The 20375-nt window shown below is 32.5% G+C and overlaps 1 protein-coding gene across 9 annotated transcripts in view; it reads right to left on the bottom strand.

Annotated features, from left to right (window-relative positions):
* LOC140162710 (uncharacterized) overlaps window positions 1–20375 on the bottom strand; it is a 146110-nt gene that overhangs the window by 111849 nt on the left and 13886 nt on the right. For 3 of the 9 annotated variants that reach the window (XM_072185991.1, XM_072185988.1, XM_072185984.1), the window contains exons 3-9: window positions 11796–11909; window positions 10595–10708; window positions 9530–9643; window positions 8186–8299; window positions 7704–7817; window positions 7230–7343; window positions 3956–4069 (exon numbers count right to left, since the gene is read on the bottom strand). In XM_072185991.1, the coding sequence (XP_072042092.1) occupies window positions 3956–4069; window positions 7230–7343; window positions 7704–7817; window positions 8186–8299; window positions 9530–9643; window positions 10595–10708; window positions 11796–11909 (798 nt within the window). Of the gene's footprint in view, window positions 1–2993; window positions 3114–3479; window positions 3594–3955; window positions 4070–7229; window positions 7344–7703; window positions 7818–8185; window positions 8300–9529; window positions 9644–10594; window positions 10709–11795; window positions 11910–20375 lie in introns of all 9 variants that reach the window. The other 6 variants (XM_072185985.1, XM_072185992.1, XM_072185989.1 and 3 more) reach the window with 6 other exon arrangements.

The raw sequence follows: 20375 nt of genomic DNA on the forward strand, positions 1-20375 counted from the left end.
GTCCATTTCAGACCAAAAGGTTAATCAGTTAGAAAGCTAGTAAGTAAGGTAGTCAACTAGCAACATAAATTAATATAGGCTGATACCATGTCATGGTTCAGCAAAAATAATAATAATAATAATAATGATAATAATAATAATAATAATAATAATAATAATAATAATAACAATAACAACAACAACAACAACAACAACAACAACAACAATATTAATAATAATAATAACATTGATAATAATAATAATAACAATACTAATTGTAAAAATAATAATAATAATAATAACAATAATGATAATAATAATAACAATAATAATAACATAATAATAATAATAATAATAATAATAATAATAATAATAATAATAATAATAATAATAATATTATTATTATTATTATTATTATTATTATTATTATTATTATTTAATAACAATAATAACAATAACATTAATAATAATAATAATAATAATAATAATGATAATAATAACAATAATAACTGAATAATTATTATTATTATAATTATTATCATTATTATTATTATTATTATTATTATTATTAAATAACAATAATAATAATAACATTAATAATAATAATAATAATAACAATAACAACAACAACAACAACAACAACAACAATATTAATAATAATAATAACATTAATAATAATAATAATAACAATAATAATTGTAAAATAATAATAATAATAATAATAATAATAATAATAATAATAATAATAATAATAATAATAATAATAATAATAATAATAATAATAATAATAATAATAATAATAATAATAATAATAATAATTATTATTATTATTATTATTATTATTATTATTATTATTATTATTTATTTAATAACAATAATAACAATAACATAATAATAATAATAATAATAACAATAACAACAACAACAACAACAACAACAACAACAATATTAATAATAATAATAACATTAATAATAATAATAATAACAATAATAATTGTAAAAAATAATAATAATAATAATAATAATAATAATAATAATAATAATAATAATAATAATAAATAATAATAATAATAATAATAATAATAATAATAATAATAATAATAATAATAATAATAATTATTATTATTATTATTATTATTATTATTATTATTATTATTATTATGTGTTAATAACAATAATAACAATAACATTAATAATAATAATAATAATAATAATGATAATAATAACAATAATAACTGAATAAATTATTATTATTATAATTATTATCATTATTATTATTATTATTATTATTATTAAATAACAATAATAATAATAACATTAATAATAATAATAATAATAATAATAATAATAATAATAATAATAATAACTAGGCCTACCTCACTTTCCCAAAACTCTCCCATGTTTTCATCAATGACTTAAAGGAACTGAAGTCAAGAAAACGCAGAGCAAGTAAAATAATTAATTTGTGCCTCCTGATTGATGACTGCCTGATTCATCAGATGGTTATCAATCAGTAATAATCTTATTATTAAGTAACAAAACTAATTTCCTGAGTGTAATATGGCCAGCTTAAGAAATTAAAGACGTGTGTTTTCATTGCTCTCGTAGTGCCGGCACTTACCTGAAAGTGTCATATCAAATTCGAAACGTTTTGCTTTTAAAGGACTTGACGAGACAAAAATATGTGTAATGATTCATTATAGTTTAAGCTGTGCGTTACTGTTTATTAGCTTTCTGTGTTACTTTTTAATATTTGACTCGTTTTATTGAAGTTTTTGCCATAATTTTATTTGCCGGTTGAAACCAGGCAAAAACTGTCAAACACAGGCTTTTGCCAGTTTTTACCACTTTGCTGTCAAAAACAGGTTTTTGCCGGCAAAAACCGAACCCTGAACAAAATCATTATAGGGGCTGAGCAATTCTCCAAGCAACCATCCCTATTCCTAAGCCTATGTTTATTGAAGTTCTTGAAAAAATATATTCCCATGAGGAGGCTTTAATGCCTGTTGAATTTGTAAACAATAATTATAAGCATTGTTGTAGTGTTTCTAGCATCAGCAAGCCAGAACACAGTATTTCTATTTTTGCTTATGTGGGTGCAAAGTGTGTTTATTGTACCCGTAATAAAAGGTTTCGTTGAAGTTGATGTCCAACCCAAAAAAAAGGAGCATTCAGATTTATACTTTTGGGGCCAACAAATCACGTTTTAGGGAATATGCATCACAGTGGTTTTTTTCCAAAATTAGAAATACTGATATTTCATATTTCAGATATTATCAAGATAACTATTTTGACAATCTGGAAGAAGAAAGGAATGGGAGACTCGTAATTTATGTTAAGAAACGTGTATTAGTAAGCCGGACAAAATTGTTGAACTATGCATTTTTTTAATTAAGCTTTTTTCTGAAACTATATAGAAACACTGTGATTGTTTTACTACATTGGGAGAACAAGTTCATCATAGGAATGTGACAGACTTAAAGCAATAATGTGTGATTTGCCTAAAGAATAGATTCCTATTTAAATGTTTGTTTTCACTGATCACATTATCCCCTTTTAATTTCGAGCCAAACAAATGAGGTATAACGAAAAAAATTGCGATTTCATTCAGCACCTACAATGCTTGTACTACGTTCTCCGATCGTAACATGTATACTACACGGAGCATCGCGCTCAACGTGTGTACACATAAGCTGACATCCACGGGCGATGTTAGCAAGCAGTCGATTGGCGAACTCTGAATAAAATGAATACGTGTTATAATAGTACACCACTGAGCATTATAATTATTCAAACAAAAAGTAGAAATCCGAGTAAAATTGAGGGCGTCGATGTGAAGCAAATCACAAATCATGGCTTTAATGTGAGTGAGTTTACTGCACTGGGAGAATGAGTTTATCATAGGAATGTCACATACGTAATATTAGTGAATTTTGCTGACCACCCCCCTTCTATATTCACACTTAAAAACCATACAGTTTGACAACTTCACTTGCATATGATTGTGTACTTACTTGTACTTGTCCCACAGTCGGACCCTGTGTAGCCTGCTGCACATGTGCATGAGAAGCTATTGAACGCATCTGAACATGTACCACCATTCAAACACGGGTTACTGTCACATTCGTCGATATCTGGAGAGTATAAACATTGAATCTAAACGTATGCTTCTATCAGGACATAACCTTTCGTTATTATTTCTTTTGTCTTTGTTATAAGTTATTTTTAGACAAAAGAAAATAATACCCTCCAATGTTTAACGTCTTTAAAATGAAGCAAGTATTAATGGTTTTAGAATGTTTCATATGTTTTTCCCAAAGAAAGAATCAAGCGTGACTGGACGATGATGTTTAAATTATTTAAACATAATTGTGTTTATTTCCCCTTTATCCAAACTATACTACAACTTATAGGAAAATAAACTAGCTGTGATGAAATATTTTGATATGTTACTTAAAAACCATACAGTTTGACAACTTCACTTGCATATTTGTACTTACCTGTCTCACAGTCGGACCCTGTGTAGCCTGCTGCACATGTGCATGAGTAGCCATTGGCCTCATCTGTACATGCACCACCATTCAAACACGGGTTACTGTCACATTCGTTGATATCTGGAGAGTATAAACATTGAATCTAAACTTATGCTTCTATCAGGACATAACTGTTCGTTATTATTTCTTTTGTCTTTGTTTATAAGTTATTTTTAGACAAAAGAAAACAATACCCTCCAATGTTTAACTACTTTAAAATGAAGCAAATATTAATGGTTTTAGAATGTTTGATATGTTTTTCCCAAAGAAAGAATCAAGCGTGACTGGAAGATGATGTTTAAAATATTTAAACATAATTGTGTTCATTTCCCCTTTATCCAAACTACAACTTATAGAAATATAAATTAGCTGTGATCAAATATTTTGATATGTTACTTAAAAACCATACAGTTTGACAACTTCACTTGCATATTTGTACTTACTTGTCTCACAGCCGGACCCTGTGTGGCCTGCTGTACATGTGCATGAGAAGCCATTGACCTCATCTGTACATGTACCACCATTAGAACACGGGTACGAAGCGCATTCGTCGATATCTGGAGAGTATAAACATTGAATCTAAAATTATGCTTCTAAGCAAAAGAAGACAAAAGAAAACAATACCCTTCAATGTTTAACTACTTATGAAGCAATTCTTAATGGTTTTAGCAAGCGTTACTGGAAGTTGATGTTTAAAATAATTCAGCATAATTGTGTTCATTTCCCCTTTATCCAAACTACAACTTAAAGAAATATAAATTAGCTGTGATCATGGTGATGAAATATTTTGATATGTTACCATATAGTTTGACAATTTCACTTGCATATTTGTACTTACCTGTGTCACAGTTGACCCCTGTGTAACCTGCTGCACATGTACATGTGTAGCTATTGACATGATCAACACATGTACCAGCATTCATGCACGGGTTACTAGCGCATTCGTCGATATATGGTGAGTATACACATTGAATCTAAATTTATGCTTCTATCAGGACATAATATTTCGTTATTATTACACAGCCGTAACGTTAGTCACGGCTGTGTCTTTTTTCTTACAGGCTCTTTCTTGCACAGCCGCCATCGGCGCTGTGCATTCTTTTTTCCGCGTTCTTGCACAGCCGCCATCGGCGCTGTACATTCTTTTTACCGCGTTATTCTTCTTCTTCTTCTTTCTTTCTGTCAACATCTCGTCAACATCATTAAATCAGCCATCGTAGCCACATGCTTTCAGCCATGTTGATCATAGTTGGTCACTAGGACTATTGGGTAGTACCACAAATGCCACATGATGAATTTCCGATCAAATGTCATCCACTTCCGGTCAGTGGCCAAAACCGTGATTTTCACTAAAATGCTACTCCTTCCACATATTACATAGCACCGTGATGTTACTTGCACACATGCATCAGCAACAGCCAGTGTCTAAAATTTATACACAGAATTGGGATCAAAGGTCATTAAGGGGTCACTTCCGGTAAAAGTCTGAAAAATTTGTAAAAAATATTCAAAAAATCACTGTCTTTACAAATTACATAGCAGAGAGTCGCCATTAGCACACATGCATCGCTACTATCCAGAGTCTTTAGGATGTCTACAGTTTTGGGGTCAAAGGTCAGTAAGTGGTTACTTCCGGTCAAAAAACAAAATTATCAAAAATGTTTAAAAAAATGTTTATGTCAAAATGTTAACAAACCAGAGTAATATAATCATCATACATGAATCAGCGTTACCTGATGGATGCATGGTATTTTTATTTTGGGGGTCAAATGTCATTAAGGGGTCACTTCCTGTTTTTAGCTAAATACTTCAAGAATTTTTATCTCGAAAACTAAACATAGTAAATTTTTTTAATTAAATTAAGTACAATGCATTATGTCGGTTTACACAAGGTTTTATTTGCATTGAGGTCAAAGGTCATTAAGGGGGTCAAAATGTCAATCATAAATTTAAAAAAATCAAAATCCATGTATAAGTTCCGATTAAGCTGAAATGCACCAGGAATATTCCTTATGACATCCTAAGCACTATGTAATATTTTTGCGAGGTCAAACGTAATTAAGGGATCACTTCCGGTTCTCACAGATTCGGGGTCATAACTCATTTGTCACTGCTGGCTGTGCATGCTCGCGGGCGCAGGCGAACGCAATCAGATCTCGTTCTTCTTTCTTTCTTCTTTCTGTCAACCATTACATTTGCTCTAGCACTCACATGCTTACATCGATTTTGACCTAACTTGGTTACAATAATCATTGACCGTGCCCCTACATGTCACATGAAACGTGTGGGGTCAAAGGTCACGCAGGGGGCATAGGGGTCAAAAACATGATTTCACATCAAAATGCATCTTTTCCTACAAATTACAAGTGACGCCACTTGCACACATGCATTGTAATTACCCAGTGTCTATATGGTGTACACAGATTTGGGGTCAAAGGTCATTAAATGGTCACTTCCGGTATAAAACGAAATACTTTCAATTAGCTAAGGAAAACATGGGACAGTAACGGTATGTTCACATATGAGTTGCAGTTACCCAATGTATATGTGGTATTTTTTATTTGGGGTCAATGGTGACGCCACTTGCACACATGCATTGTAATTACCCAGTGTCTATATGGTGTACACAGATTTGGGGTCAAAGGTCATTAAATGGTCACTTCCGGTATAAAACGAAATACTTTCAATTAGCTAAGGAAAACATAGGACAGTAACGGTATGTTCACATATGAGTTGCAGTTACCCAATGTATATGTGGTATTTTTTATTTGGGGTCAATGGTTATTAAGGGGTCACTTCCGGAATAAAATGAAATACTTTTAAAATGCATCTTCTCCTAAAAATAACATAGGACAGTGACACCATTTGCACACATGCATTGTTATTACCCAGTGTCAATGTGGTGTACACAGATTTGGGGTCAAAGGTCATTAAGGGGTCACTTCCGGTATAAATCGAAATATCTTCAAAAAATTTTATTAGCTAAGACAAACATAGGAGAGTGATGGTATGTTCACACATGAATTGTATTTAACCAATGTATATATGGTATTTTTTTTATTTGGGGTCAAAGGTCGTTAAGGGGTCATTTCCGGTATAAAACGAAATACCTTTAAAATGCATCTTCTCCCACAAATTACGTAGGACAGTGATGCCACTTACACACATGCATTGTTATTACCCAGTGTCTATTGGGTGTACACAGATTTGGGGTCAAATGTCATTAAGGGGTCACTTCCGGTCTGGGACGAAAAACCTTCAAAATGCCCCTTCTGCCACAAATAACATGGCAAAGTGATGCCACGTGCACGCATACATTGATATCAGCCAATGTCTATGGGGTTTTCATATATTTTGGGATCAAAGGTCATTAAAGGCTTAGAACACGGCTGTGTTCGTGGTCTTAGACCACAGCTAAGTCTAGTTTCTTTTGTCTTTGTTTATAAGTTACTTTTAGAAAACAATACCCTCCAATGTTTAACTACTTTAAAATGAAGCAAATAATTAATGGTTTTAGAATGTTTCATATGTTTTTCCCAAAGAAAGAATCAAGCGTGACTGGAAGTTGATGCTTAAAATGTTTAAACATAATTGTGTTCATTTCCCCTTTATCCAAACTACAACTTATAGAAATATAAATTAGCTGTGATCAAATATTTTGATATGTTACTTAAAAACCATACAGTTTGACAACTAAACTTGCATATTTGTACTTACTTGTCTCACAGCCGGACCCTGTGTGGCCTGCTGTACATGTGCATGAGAAGCCATTGACCTCATCTGTACATGTACCACCATTAGAACAGGGGTACGAAGCGCATTCGTCGATATCTGGAGAGTGTAAACATTGAATCTAAAATTATGCTTCTAAGCAGGATATAATATTTCGTTATTATTTCTTTTGTTTTTGTTTAGAAGTTATTTTAGCCAAAAGAAAACAATACTCCTCAATGATTTACTACTTCTAAACCGATTCTCAATGGCTATAGAATGTTTCATATGTCCCCCCGAAAAGACTCAACCGTGACTGGAAGATGATGTTTAAAATATTTAAACATAATTGTGTTCATTTCCCGTTTATCCAAACTATACTACAACTTATAGAAATACAAATTAGCTATGATGAAATATTTTGATATGTTACTTAAAAACCATACAGTTTGACAACTTCAGTTGCATATTTGTACTTACCTGTCTCACAGACGGACCCTGTGTAGCCTGCTGCACATGTGCATGCGTAGCTATTGACCGCATCTGTACATGTACCACCATTCAAACACGGGTCACTGGCACATTCGTCGATATCTGGAGAGTATAAACATTGAATCTAAAATTATGCTTCTAAGCAGGACATAATATTTCGTTATTATTTCTTTTGTTTTTGTTTAGAAGTTATTTTTAGACAAAAGAAAACAATACCCTCCAATGTTTAACTACTTTAAAATGAAGCAAATATTAATGGTTTTAGAATGTTTCATATGTTTTTCCCAAAGAAAGAATCAAGCGTGACTGGAAGATGATGTTTAAAATATTTTAACATAATTGTGTTTATTTACCCTTTATCCAAACTATACTACAACTTATAGAAATACAAATTAGCTATGATGAAATATTTTGATATGTTACTTAAAAACCATACAGTTTGACAACTTCAGTTGCATATTTGTACTTACCTGTCTCACAGACGGACCCTGTGTAGCCTGCTGCACATGTGCATGAGTAGCTATTGACCGCATCTGTACATGTACCACCATTCAAACACGGGTCACTGGCACATTCGTCGATATCTGGAGAGTATAAACATTGAATCTAAAATTATGCTTCTAAGCAGGACATAATATTTCGTTATTATTTCTTTTGTTTTTGTTTAGAAGTTATTTTTAGACAAAAGAAAACAATACTCCTCAATGATTTACTACTTCTAAACAAATTCGAAATGGCTTTAGAATGTTTCATATGTATTCCCCCAAAACGGACACACACTAAATAGAACATTGAGTTAGTAAACAATGCAAACATTGTTGTAATGTTTCTAGCAAGCCAGAACACAGTGGTTTTATTTTTGCTTATGTGGGGTCAAAGTGTGTTGATTGTACCCACAATAAATACCCAAAACAGACACACACTAAATAAAACATTGAGTTTGTAAACAATGCAAACATTGTTGTAATGTTTCTAGCAAGCCAGAACACAGTGGTTTTATTTTTGCTTATGTGGGGCCAAAGTGTGTTGATTGTACCCACAATAAATACATGTGCCACCATTCAAACACGGGTTACTGGCACATTCGTCAATAACTGGAGAGTATAAACATTGAATCTAAACTTATGCTTCTATCAGGACATAACTTTTCGTTATTATTTCTTTTGTCTTTGTTTATAAGTTATTTTTAGACAAAAGAAAACAATACCCTCCAATGTTTAACGTCTTTAAAATGAAGCAAATATTAATGGTTTTAGAATGTTTCATATGTTTTTCCCAAAGAAAGAATCAAGCGTGACTGGAAGATGATGTTTGAATTATTTAAACATAATTGTGTTTATTTCCCCTTTATCCAAACTATACTACAACTTATAGGAATATAAATTAGCTGTGATGAAATATTTTGATATGTTACTTAAAAACCATACAGTTTGACAACTTCACTTGCATATTTTGTACTTACTTGTCCCACATTGAATCTAAAATTATGCTTCTAAGCAGGATATAATATATCGTTATTATTTCTTTTGTTTTTGTTTAGAAGTTATTTTTAGACAAAAGAAAACAATACTCCTCAATGATTTACTACTTCTAAACCAATTCTCAATGGCTTTAGAATGTTTCATATGTTTTCCCCCAAAAAGACTCAACCGTGACTGGCAGTTGATGTTTAAATTATTTAAACCTGATTGAGTTCACTTCCCCTTTATCCAAACTACAACTTATAGAAATACAAATTATCTGTGATGAAATATTTTGATATGTTACTTAAAAACCATATAGTTTGACAATTTCACTTGCATATTTGTACTTACCTGTCTCACAGTTGGCCCCTGTGTAGCCTGCTACACATGTACATGTGTAGCTATTGATATGATCTGCACATGTACCACCATTCTGGCACGGGTTACTGGCGCATTCGTCGATATCTGGAGAGTATAAACATTGAATCTAAAATTATGCTTCTAAGCAGGATATAATATTTCGTTATTATTTCTTTTGTTTTTGTTTAGAAGTTATTTTTAGAAGAAAACAATACTCCTCAATGATTTACTACTTCTAAACCAATTCTCAATGGCTTTAGAATGTTTCATATGTATTCCCCCAAAACAGACACACACTAAATAGAACATTGAGTTTGTAAAAAATGCAAACATTGTTGTAATGTTTCTAGCAAGCCAGAACACAGTGGTTTTATTTTTGCTTATGTGGGGCCAAAGTGTGTTGATTGTACCCACAATAAATACATGTGCCACCATTCAAACCCGGGTTACTGGCACATTCGTCGATAACTGGAGAGTTTTTTTAGTATAGACTGGAGAGTATAAACATTGAATCTAAACTTATGCTTCTATCAGACTGGACTGGAAGATGATGTTTGAATTATTTAAACATAATTGTGTTTATTTCCCCTTTATCCAAACTATACTACAACTTATAGGAATATAAATTAGCTGTGATGAAATATTTTGATATGTTACTTAAAAACCATACAGTTTGACAACTTCACTTGCATATTTTGTACTTACTTGTCCCACATTGAATCTAAAATTATGCTTCTCAGCAGGATATAATATTTCGTTATTATTTCTTTTGTTTTTGTTTAGAAGTTATTTTTAGACAAAAGAAAACAATACTCCTCAATGATTTACTACTTCTAAACCAATTCTCAATGGCTTTGGTATGTTTCATATGTTTTCCCCAAAAAGACTCAACCGTGACTGGAAGTTGATGTTTAAATTATTTAAACATAATTGTGTTCACTTCAACTTTATCTAAACTACAACTTATAGAAATACAAATTAGCTGTGATGAAATATTTTGAAATGTTACTTAAAAACCATACAGTTTGACAATTTCACTTGCATATTTGTACTTACCTGTCTCACAGTTGGCCCCTGTGTAGCCTGCTACACATATACATGTGTAGTTATTGACATGATCTGCACATGTACCACCATTCTGGCACGGGTTACTGGCGCATTCGTCGATATCTGGAGAGTATAAACATTGAATCTAAAATTATGCTTCTAAGCAGGATATAATATTTCGTTATTATTTCTTTTGTTTTTGTTTAGAAGTTATTTTTAGACAAAAGAAAACAATACTCCTCAATAATTTACTACTTCTAAACCAATTCTCAATGGCTTTAGAATGTTTCATATGTATTCCCCCAAAACAGACACACACTAAATAGAACATTGAGTTTGTAAACAATGCAAACATTGTTGTAATGTTTCTAGCAAGCCAGAACACAGTGGTTTTATTTTTGCTTATGTGGGGCCAAAGTGTGTTGATTGTACCCACAATAAATACATGTGCCACCATTCAAACACGGGTTACTGGCGCATTCGTCGATAACTGGAGAGTATAAACATTGAATCTAAACTTATGCTTCTATCAGGACATAACTGTTCGTTATTATTTCTTTTGTCTTTGTTTATAAGTTATTTTTAGACAAAAGAAAACAATACCCTCCAATGTTTAACGTCTTTAAAATGAAGCAAATATTAATGGTTTTAGAATGTTCCATATATTTTTCCCAAAGAAAGAATCAAGCGTGACTGGAAGATGGTGTTTAAATTATTTAAACATGATTGTGTTTATTTCCCCTTTATCCAAACTATACTACAACTTATAGGAATATAAATTAGCTGTGACGAAATATTTTGATATGTTACTTAAAAACCATACAGTTTGACAACTTCACTTGCATATTTTGTACTTACTTGTCCCACATTGAATCTAAAATTATGCTTCTAAGCAGGATATAATATTTCGTTATTATTTCTTTTGTTTTTGTTTAGAAGTTATTTTTAGACAAAAGAAAACAATACTCCTCAATGATTTACTACTTCTAAACCAATTCTCAATGGCTTTAGAATGTTTCATATGTTTTCCCCAAAAAAGACTCAACCGTGACTGGAAGTTGATGTTTAAATTATTTAAACATAATTGTGTTCACTTCCCCTTTATCCAAACTACAACTTATAGAAATACAAATTAGCTGTGATGAAATATTTTGATATGTTACTTAAAAACCATACAGTTTGACAACTTCACTTGCATATTTGTACTTACCTGTCTCACAGTTGGCCCCTGTGTAGCCTGCTACACATGTACATGTGTAGCTATTGACATGATCTGCACATGTACCACCATTCTGGCACGGGTTACTGGCGCATTCGTCGATATCTGGAGAGTATAAACATTGAATCTAAAATTATGCTTCTAAGCAGGACATAACATTTCGTTATTATTTCTTTTGTCTTTGCTTAGAAGTTATTTTTAGACAAAAGAAAACAATACTCTCCAATGATTTACTACTTCTAAACCAATTCTCAATGACTTTAGAATGTTTAATATGTTTCCCCCCGAAATGATTCAAGCGTGACTGGAAGTTGATGTTTAAAATATTTAAACATAATTGTGTTCATATCTGGAGTGCATAAACATGTTAACATTGTATCTAAAATTATGCTTCTAAGCAGGACATGTTAAGAAACGTGTATTAGGAAGCGGACAAAATTGGTGAACTTTGCATTTTTTAATTAAGCTTTCTTCTTAAATTATGAACACTGTGATTGTTTTACTGCATTGGGAGAATAATTTCATCATAGGAATGTGACAGACTTAATATGAGTGAGGAACATTGAGTTTGTAAGCAATGCAAACATTGTTGTAGTGTTTCTAGCATCTAGAACACAATGGTTTTATTTTTGCTTTTGTGGGACCAAAGTGTGTTAATTGTACCCATAATAAAAGGTGTCTTTGAAGGTGTTGTCTAACCAAAAAAATGAGCATCAAAATTTATCCCTTTTGGGCCAAAAATCCCGTTTTGGGGGAAATGTATCACACTTTTTTTCCAAAATTATAAAATCAGATATTACCAAGATAACTCTATTGACAATCTCATTTTATAATATCAGTACTAAATCTGGAAAGTAGAAACACTGTGATTTTTTTACTGCATTGGGAGAATGAGTTTTTCATTGGAATGTCACAGACTTTATCTGAGTGATCCCCCTTCTTCCGTCGATCATATGGTCCTTATCTATATTCACACTTAATAAGAGATTAAATGGGGATATTTCTAAAAAATAAAAATAAAGAATATTATAGAAATACTGCATTTTTGTATTTCGATATTTATTTGCATTGCATTGTGATTTAAATGTTGAGTACTACTTACACACTATTGTCGGGACTCATTTACTCAAATATTGGGCCACGTATAGGTCTATATTCAAGCCTTTATGTTTTGTGTACTCAGTTGTTGTGTTACTATACTATCTACAAGTCTTCAATTGTTGGGGATATCAAAAGAGTATCAATCCATCCATATTAGGTAAAGCTTGGCCTTTTAAGAGGGCCTCGACTTTGTATTTTGCAACTCATTTCAATGTCATGCCTATACAGGTGCCTATACATAATACACGTCCATAATACTATACATTTTAACAGCCTATAATATTCCAACTGTTTCCTATAAAAAGTCTAGTATTAAAATCACAATGGTTTTATTTTTGCTTATGTGGAGCCAAAGTGTGTTGATTGTACCCACAATGGATGTTCAATACACAACAGAATATATTGCTATTTTAAATTTCTTAAAAAATAATTTGTATTTATCGTTTGACTTTTCATTTTTGCATATCCAGAGAAAATATTACTTTGAAGCTGTATATTAAATTTCATTGAGCTCACATGAGCCGAAAGTATCCAAACATTACTCTGAAAATGGCCCAAAATGCAGTTTTATACTAGAATCATGCTGCATGGAGACACCCAATTAGGTAATTACCCTGTTACGAGCCGTATTTGACTCAAGGCCAAAATCACCTTTTACCCGAACTCACACGAATGCACAAGACAAATACACTGTTTGATTTTAAGCTAACAAAATCTAAGTCTTTAATTGAAAACAAAGTATGCTTGGTACATATAACAACAATTACAATAATATCACCCAATCAGTTTTATTCTATTGGTACTTAACCAGCGGTCTTCTTGTTGGTGATTCTAGAGTTATTGCAATGTTCTGGACGACTGATGTAATATATCCTTATTAACTTGTCCTGCGAAAATCAGCGAAGTCCATAGTACACTTGCATTTATAAATCCGTGCGTATAAAATCCTCATACGGAAATGATGATGCTTCCTCCAATCTCCTTTTGCGCTGTTATCTCCACAAATATATCTCCTTGCGCTGCTTTCTCCAAAAATGGTGTTTCTTTCACCAATCACTCTTTTTCAGGGAACAGGTTTCTTTAACACAGCTCCGCTGTTTTTTGAGTTTTTGACAGATGCGTGGCCTTCACAAACCCAGCAAACTCCAGCAATTTGACAGAAGAACTTTTAATCCTTTGATGAGGAAGAGCACTTTTGTCTTCTTCGTTGCTGTATTAAAATTAGCTCAATTATTGGCTATATAAACTGGTTAAAATGTACTTCTTTTTTGAAGCACGAAGACCATCACACACATGTGGAGTTTCTCAATCTCCCATGGCATTCTGTAAAGTCCCACAAAAGCCTCCAGCTTTTTATATCAGTACTCATGCAAAAAAACCATCATCTATTAATAAACCATTACTTCAATCACATTTTCACAACATTGCTGCAATCTTGGGATTTCCCAAGATTAATTATACACATTCACCTTTCACATTACATCACTTCCTGGGTTTTTTTCTGACTATGGTGCAATATACTGAACTGGGGATTTCCAAGTTCCAAACATAGATCTGACTTTGTTTACAATAATTTGGGGGAATTCCAAAATGACTTTCCACACCATTATCTTGCACGTAGAAGGGGGTTTCCCATCTCATGAAATACTTTCAGCTTGTAAACAAAGTTAAAAAATTAAATTAAATCAAATTACTCAGGGCACATCACACCCTCCCCCTTAAAAGAAGAAAGTTCGAATGTAATGAAAACTTTCTTAAGTGTTTTCTTCTTTTACATCAACTTCAACATATTATTAACTTTGAGTATTTAAGAGAGATTTTCTGAGAAATACCGATGAAATGGGAAAAAGGCGGAAGATGGGGGTCAGCAAATTTCAACCATATTTTGGCAATTTAATAAGTTTGGATAAGTGTTCACAGTAATCAGGTTTAAAAATCTGGTATACCCCTCCTAGGAAATATGGGACCCCTAAAATATGCCCCTAACACACATTTCCCTAACTTGTAAAATACCGTTTTATACCATTTTTGAGCAATATTTTGGCGCCTAAGACGACCATTAATGAAATTAAATTTTTGTGCACGAAATCTTTCATCCTTTATCTTCTTGAAAAAATATAAAACAATAAATATTTATATTGGGATGTTCCATTTATTTACAGGGAGGGGCCCATATTTCACATTTACAACTTTTGAAAAAACTGAAATATCCCTCTACTTTGTGACGTCATTGTAAGAGTTCCCCAATCTTTTTCAAATTGTTCATTACAGGAGAGAAGCTCTGTACATAGGTTATTCATATGATGCAATAAAAATCATGGAGACTTCTTTACTTTTCAGAAAACACAAACACGTATTTCCCCAATATATGGCATTGGTATAACGATGCTGTATATTACACCAACATCAAATGTATGATCTTTTCACTGTATCAGTCCCTTACCTTGAGTCAATAGTCAGTTATTGCTTTGAAGAGGTGATCACCACATTTAAGAATACAAAAAAAGTAACTGGGTGCTTCTCTTTTACAGCACATTGGTAAAATCGCCAGTAAATAATGCTCCATGAACTCCCAAACGCGCATTTCCCTGACTTGTAAAATGCGGTTTTATACCATTTTTGAACAATATTTTTGCACCTAAGACGAGCATTTATGAAAGTACATTTTTGTACACCAAATCTTTCATCCTTCGTCTTCTTAAAAAAGTATAAAACAACAAATATTTGTATTGGGATATTCCATTTATTTACAGGGGAGGGCCATATTTCACATTTTACAACTTTTGAAAAAATAAGTGAAATATCCCTCTACTTTGTGACGTCATTGTAAGAGTTCCCCAATTTTTTCATATTGTTCATTACAGGAGAGAAGCTCTGTACATAGGTTATTTATATCATGCAATAAAAATTATGGAGACTTCTTTACTTTTCAGAAAACACAAACATATATTTTCCCCATAAACCGGTATGGCATTGGTATAATGATGCTGTATATTACACAAACATCAAACGTATGATCTTTTCACTGTTGATCAGTCCTTTATCTCGAGTCAGTTATCTTGAGTCAGTTATTGCTTTGATGAGTTGAGCACCACATTAAGAATACAAACCAAGTACATGGGTGCTTCTTTTTTACAGCATATTGGTAAAATCACCAGTAAATAATGCTCCATGAACATATAGGCCTATATTTTAGCGTTATCACGATTATTATGATGATCACAAGCTCCTATTCTGACTTTTAATCATTTTACATGTACAGTCCAACCTCTCTTATCCGGACCTCTTTTATATGGATCTCTCTGTTATCCGGATGTGAAATTTTCACAGGGAAATATGTTTTTGATGATTTACCACAGGTAATTCTATGCTCTGAATGCTTAGAATGACATCTATGTTGTAAAAAGCACTGTAAAGCCATCTTTTAGTGTCATTACAGCATGTTTAAAACAATCTTTTGTTGTCACCATTTCAGTACTTGCAGAATTACATGTAATTCACTTATCCGGATTTTTCACTTATCCGGACAATGCTTGGTCCCATCATGGCCGGATAAGAGAGGTTGGACTGTACCAGCACTTTGGGTATAGGAACTAGGCCTACAAAGGGCCCATGACACAAAAGTACAAAATCCTATTAACCTGGGGGGGGGGGGTAAATCATAATACTAGTAGTGGGCTTTAATTGGTCATGTCTTATTTGACTTAGGCCTATCTCAACATGAAATGAAAAAATGGTCTGGGGTCCACAAAAAGGGTGGGCCTACCGAGCAAAAATCCATTTTGACCAAATTTACCCTTTTTTTACTCTTCACTTTGAACCATGCCCGTAAACCTCATATTATAGAAAAAAGCTAGACAACAGTTTAAAAATTACATAACAATATTGATATTAATGATGAAATAGAAAAATAACATACTGTTAAAAATGAAACATGTAGATAAATTGTTTGCTCTTTTTTTACATTTTATATTTTGGTTTATTCTATATTTTGATATACTGTTTCAGCTATTCGAATAATAATAAAGGGAAGGCAGTTTCCATGGCAACAACCATTTATACTCATTCAGTCATTTTTAAGCGAATTTCCCCGTAACATTTGGTAAATTTTCTTTTAAAATTTTCCAAAAAATTGCCCTTTGGATATAAATGGCTGTTGCCACGGAAACTGGAAACTGCTACAGGCGCAGGCATAATCTACTGCTCGGTCCACTCGGAAGGTTCCATCCCCATAATCATCAAGATAAACCCCACTATGCCATCTTTTGTTGCCTCCCTTATTCCAGATGACAGCAACAATATTTTTCTGTGACCTATGACCTCTTGAAATTCATAGGTAATTTGGGGAATTTTGGCCAAAAATTGACCCATTTTCATATTACTTGCATTACAAACGTTTGTATTACACTTTATGTTATTGATAATGATATACATGGATTCTTTAATTTTAGGCTACATATATTAGGAGAATTCAAAGAGAAGACAGTTTCCATGGCAACAGCCATTTATACTAATTTTAATTCCCCAGTGAATTGAGCAAATGTCCCGGTAAATAAAACATGCTATTTTATTAATCACTCAAATGGATATGAAATTATTTAATACAAGAAAGGTAGACCTTCTCCGAATTACTGCGAACGGAGCCAGTTTTGATAATAGTTTTGGTATCAAAATAGTTAGCGTCACTTTTCAACAGTTTCAATAAAAAATCTGATTCTGTAAAGATAGCCATGAAATTAAAGCTTAAGGGCTCGGATAGGGATGTTTTTAATTATTTTTTGGGACCTTAGAATATGTCCTTCTGATATTAAATAATGTAAAATATATATATTAAATTCGCGATATAATACACATTTTATAAAAATGTATACATTTTTTTTAAATTTAACAGTCCTCAAAGTAAAGTGTATAAATATGATGATATGTACTTAAGGTCGGACTACACCTCTTGATAAATTTGTGACTATTTTTGCATTTTTCTCACAAACTAATAAAACACTGGTAACAAAAGTTATGTATATTATAGGGGCAAGGAATCCAGTTACTACACTGGAATTTCAGTGACTCAAGATAAGTAGTTATTGATTTATTGATCAAATATTGGTTTCCCTCATTTTTGACTGTAACTCCACAACTGTTTTCAGTGCAGTAGTTAGTACTCCTTGCCCCTATAATATACATACCTTACTTGTCACCAATGCGCTATAATTTGTGATAAAAATGCAAAAATAAACTTTAAAATTAACGGTGAAGTACCACCTATAAAACCGACAATCAATTGAAAATTTTGACCTTAATCTGATATAGATTTTTTTTTTCCAAAACACCAAAGCAGGTTAGGTCTTTTTGGGAAAAATCCGAGCCCTTAAATGAAAATGTATTCTTTATTTAATACAACTAGAGAGGATATAAAAATTGAAAAATATTGCCACGCATGGTAGAAAATGCCACTTAAAAATGTTGATTTTTATGCAATATGATGGAGAGAGAGAGGAGAGAGAGAGAGAGGAGGAGAAGAGAGAGAGAGCACTCATAGGAACCTCAATACAAATCCCAAAATCAATTGAATGTCAACAGCATGATTGGTATTTCAAAATTAAAATCATAGATAGATAAGCATTATGTTAATCATAATAACACCCCTACTTGATGAATGTATCATTCCAATATTACTATTGTCTTTGTTGTTCACTACATGTGATAGAAAATAATTGTAGGCTATATCTACCTTGGAAGAAAGAGATAATATTCATTTGAGGATGCATATAAGCATGATGCAATTTTTAAATCAAAACAAAGGGAATTTTAGTACTAACACGGGGTATTGACACCCAACAAATAATGGAATAGTCCTTTTTTAAGCATTTCTACAGCAAAATTTAGGCCCCAAACTTATTAGGCAACAGTATTGTTGATGTTGTTTACTTCTAATATGCTCACTTTTTATCCAATTTCTTTTCAAACATGGAAAATCACCGAACATGAGTTTATAGCTTAGAAATATCGCGGTTGCATTTTCTGAAAAAGGGCATAAAATAAGATGTGCTCATTTTAAAACAGAAAAAGTCTCCATGATTTTTATTTGCTCAATTGTTTGGCCTATATTTACTTTATCCAACATATCAATAACTTTTACAAAAATATTGGGGAACTCTCACAATCATCTTGTAAACTTGGCTTCAAAATTGGGATTTTTAACATTTATAAAATTGCTGAAAAGGCCATTACACCCCTCTCTGAAAATGGAACAATCCAAACTTTTTCTAAAGAATTTGTAATTGCTCTGTCGAGACAAAATGTGCATAATTACTGTGAAGTATAAATAAATTGTCTGCAAATTGGTGTTATTACGTGGCTCTAGTCAAAAGTTAGCGCAAATTTCGAAGTTTTTGTGTCTGAGAAGACAATCCCAGGGGTTCATTTTGAGGGGGTCCAGTATCTCCCAGTGGGGGTCCTCAAAATTTTAATACCTCCACTGTTAATACTCATGGACACATGTTTGATTGACAAGATATGAACAAAATTTGCTGACCCCCATCTTCCACCTACCATCTGAGTCTATCGGATAAACTCTCTTAACTCATCATACACAGTGACTACTTGTCACACACAACTTCCCTTTAAAAGGAAATTTTTGTTTGTCAGTTTTTATACAATTCTGGACAGGGCATCAGCCATTACATTGTCTTTTCCCTTAACATGTTTGATGTCCAGATTGTACTCTTGCAAGGTCAAACTCCACCTCACCAGTCTTTGGTTTTTGTTCTTCATCCTGTTGATGAAGGTGAGGGGATTGTGATCTGTGAAAACAAGCACAGGATATACTGTGGTACCCAAATACACATCAAAATGTAGCAATGCTAATAGCAATGCTAGACACTCCTTCTCAATTGTGGAGTAATTTCTCTGGTGCTTGTTGAACTTCCTTGAAAAGTAACAAATGGGGTGATCTATTTGATCTTCACCCTCTTGCATCACAACACCTCCACAGCCTATGTCACTGGCATCAACAGTCAACTTGAACTGCTTCTAAAAATCAGGTGCAGTAAGTACTGGTGAACTCATGAGTATTGATTTGACTTTGTGAAAAGCGTTTTCACACTGTTCTGACCAAATGAATTTTGCATCTTTCTTCAACAAATCAGTTAAAGGACTTGCTATCTCTGAAAAGTTTGGACAAAACTTTCTATAATAGCCAGCCATTCCTAGAAATCTCATGAGTGCCTTCTTGTTTACAGGTGTGGGGTATTGCTCAATTGCTTCAACTTTGGCTTTGATAGGTTTCACCTGACCTTGACCTACAACATATCCCAAGTATGTGACTGTGGCATGGCAAAACTCACTTTTTACCAGATTAACTGTCAATTGTACTTCTGACAGCTTCTTAAACAATTGATGGAGTTGTTCCATGTGTTGTTCCCAAGTTTGACTGTAAACAATCGAATCATCTACATACGCTTCACATCCCTC

The sequence above is a fragment of the Amphiura filiformis genome, chromosome 10 (genome assembly GCF_039555335.1).
Source record: "Amphiura filiformis chromosome 10, Afil_fr2py, whole genome shotgun sequence".
NCBI lineage: Eukaryota > Metazoa > Echinodermata > Ophiuroidea > Amphilepidida > Amphiuridae > Amphiura > Amphiura filiformis.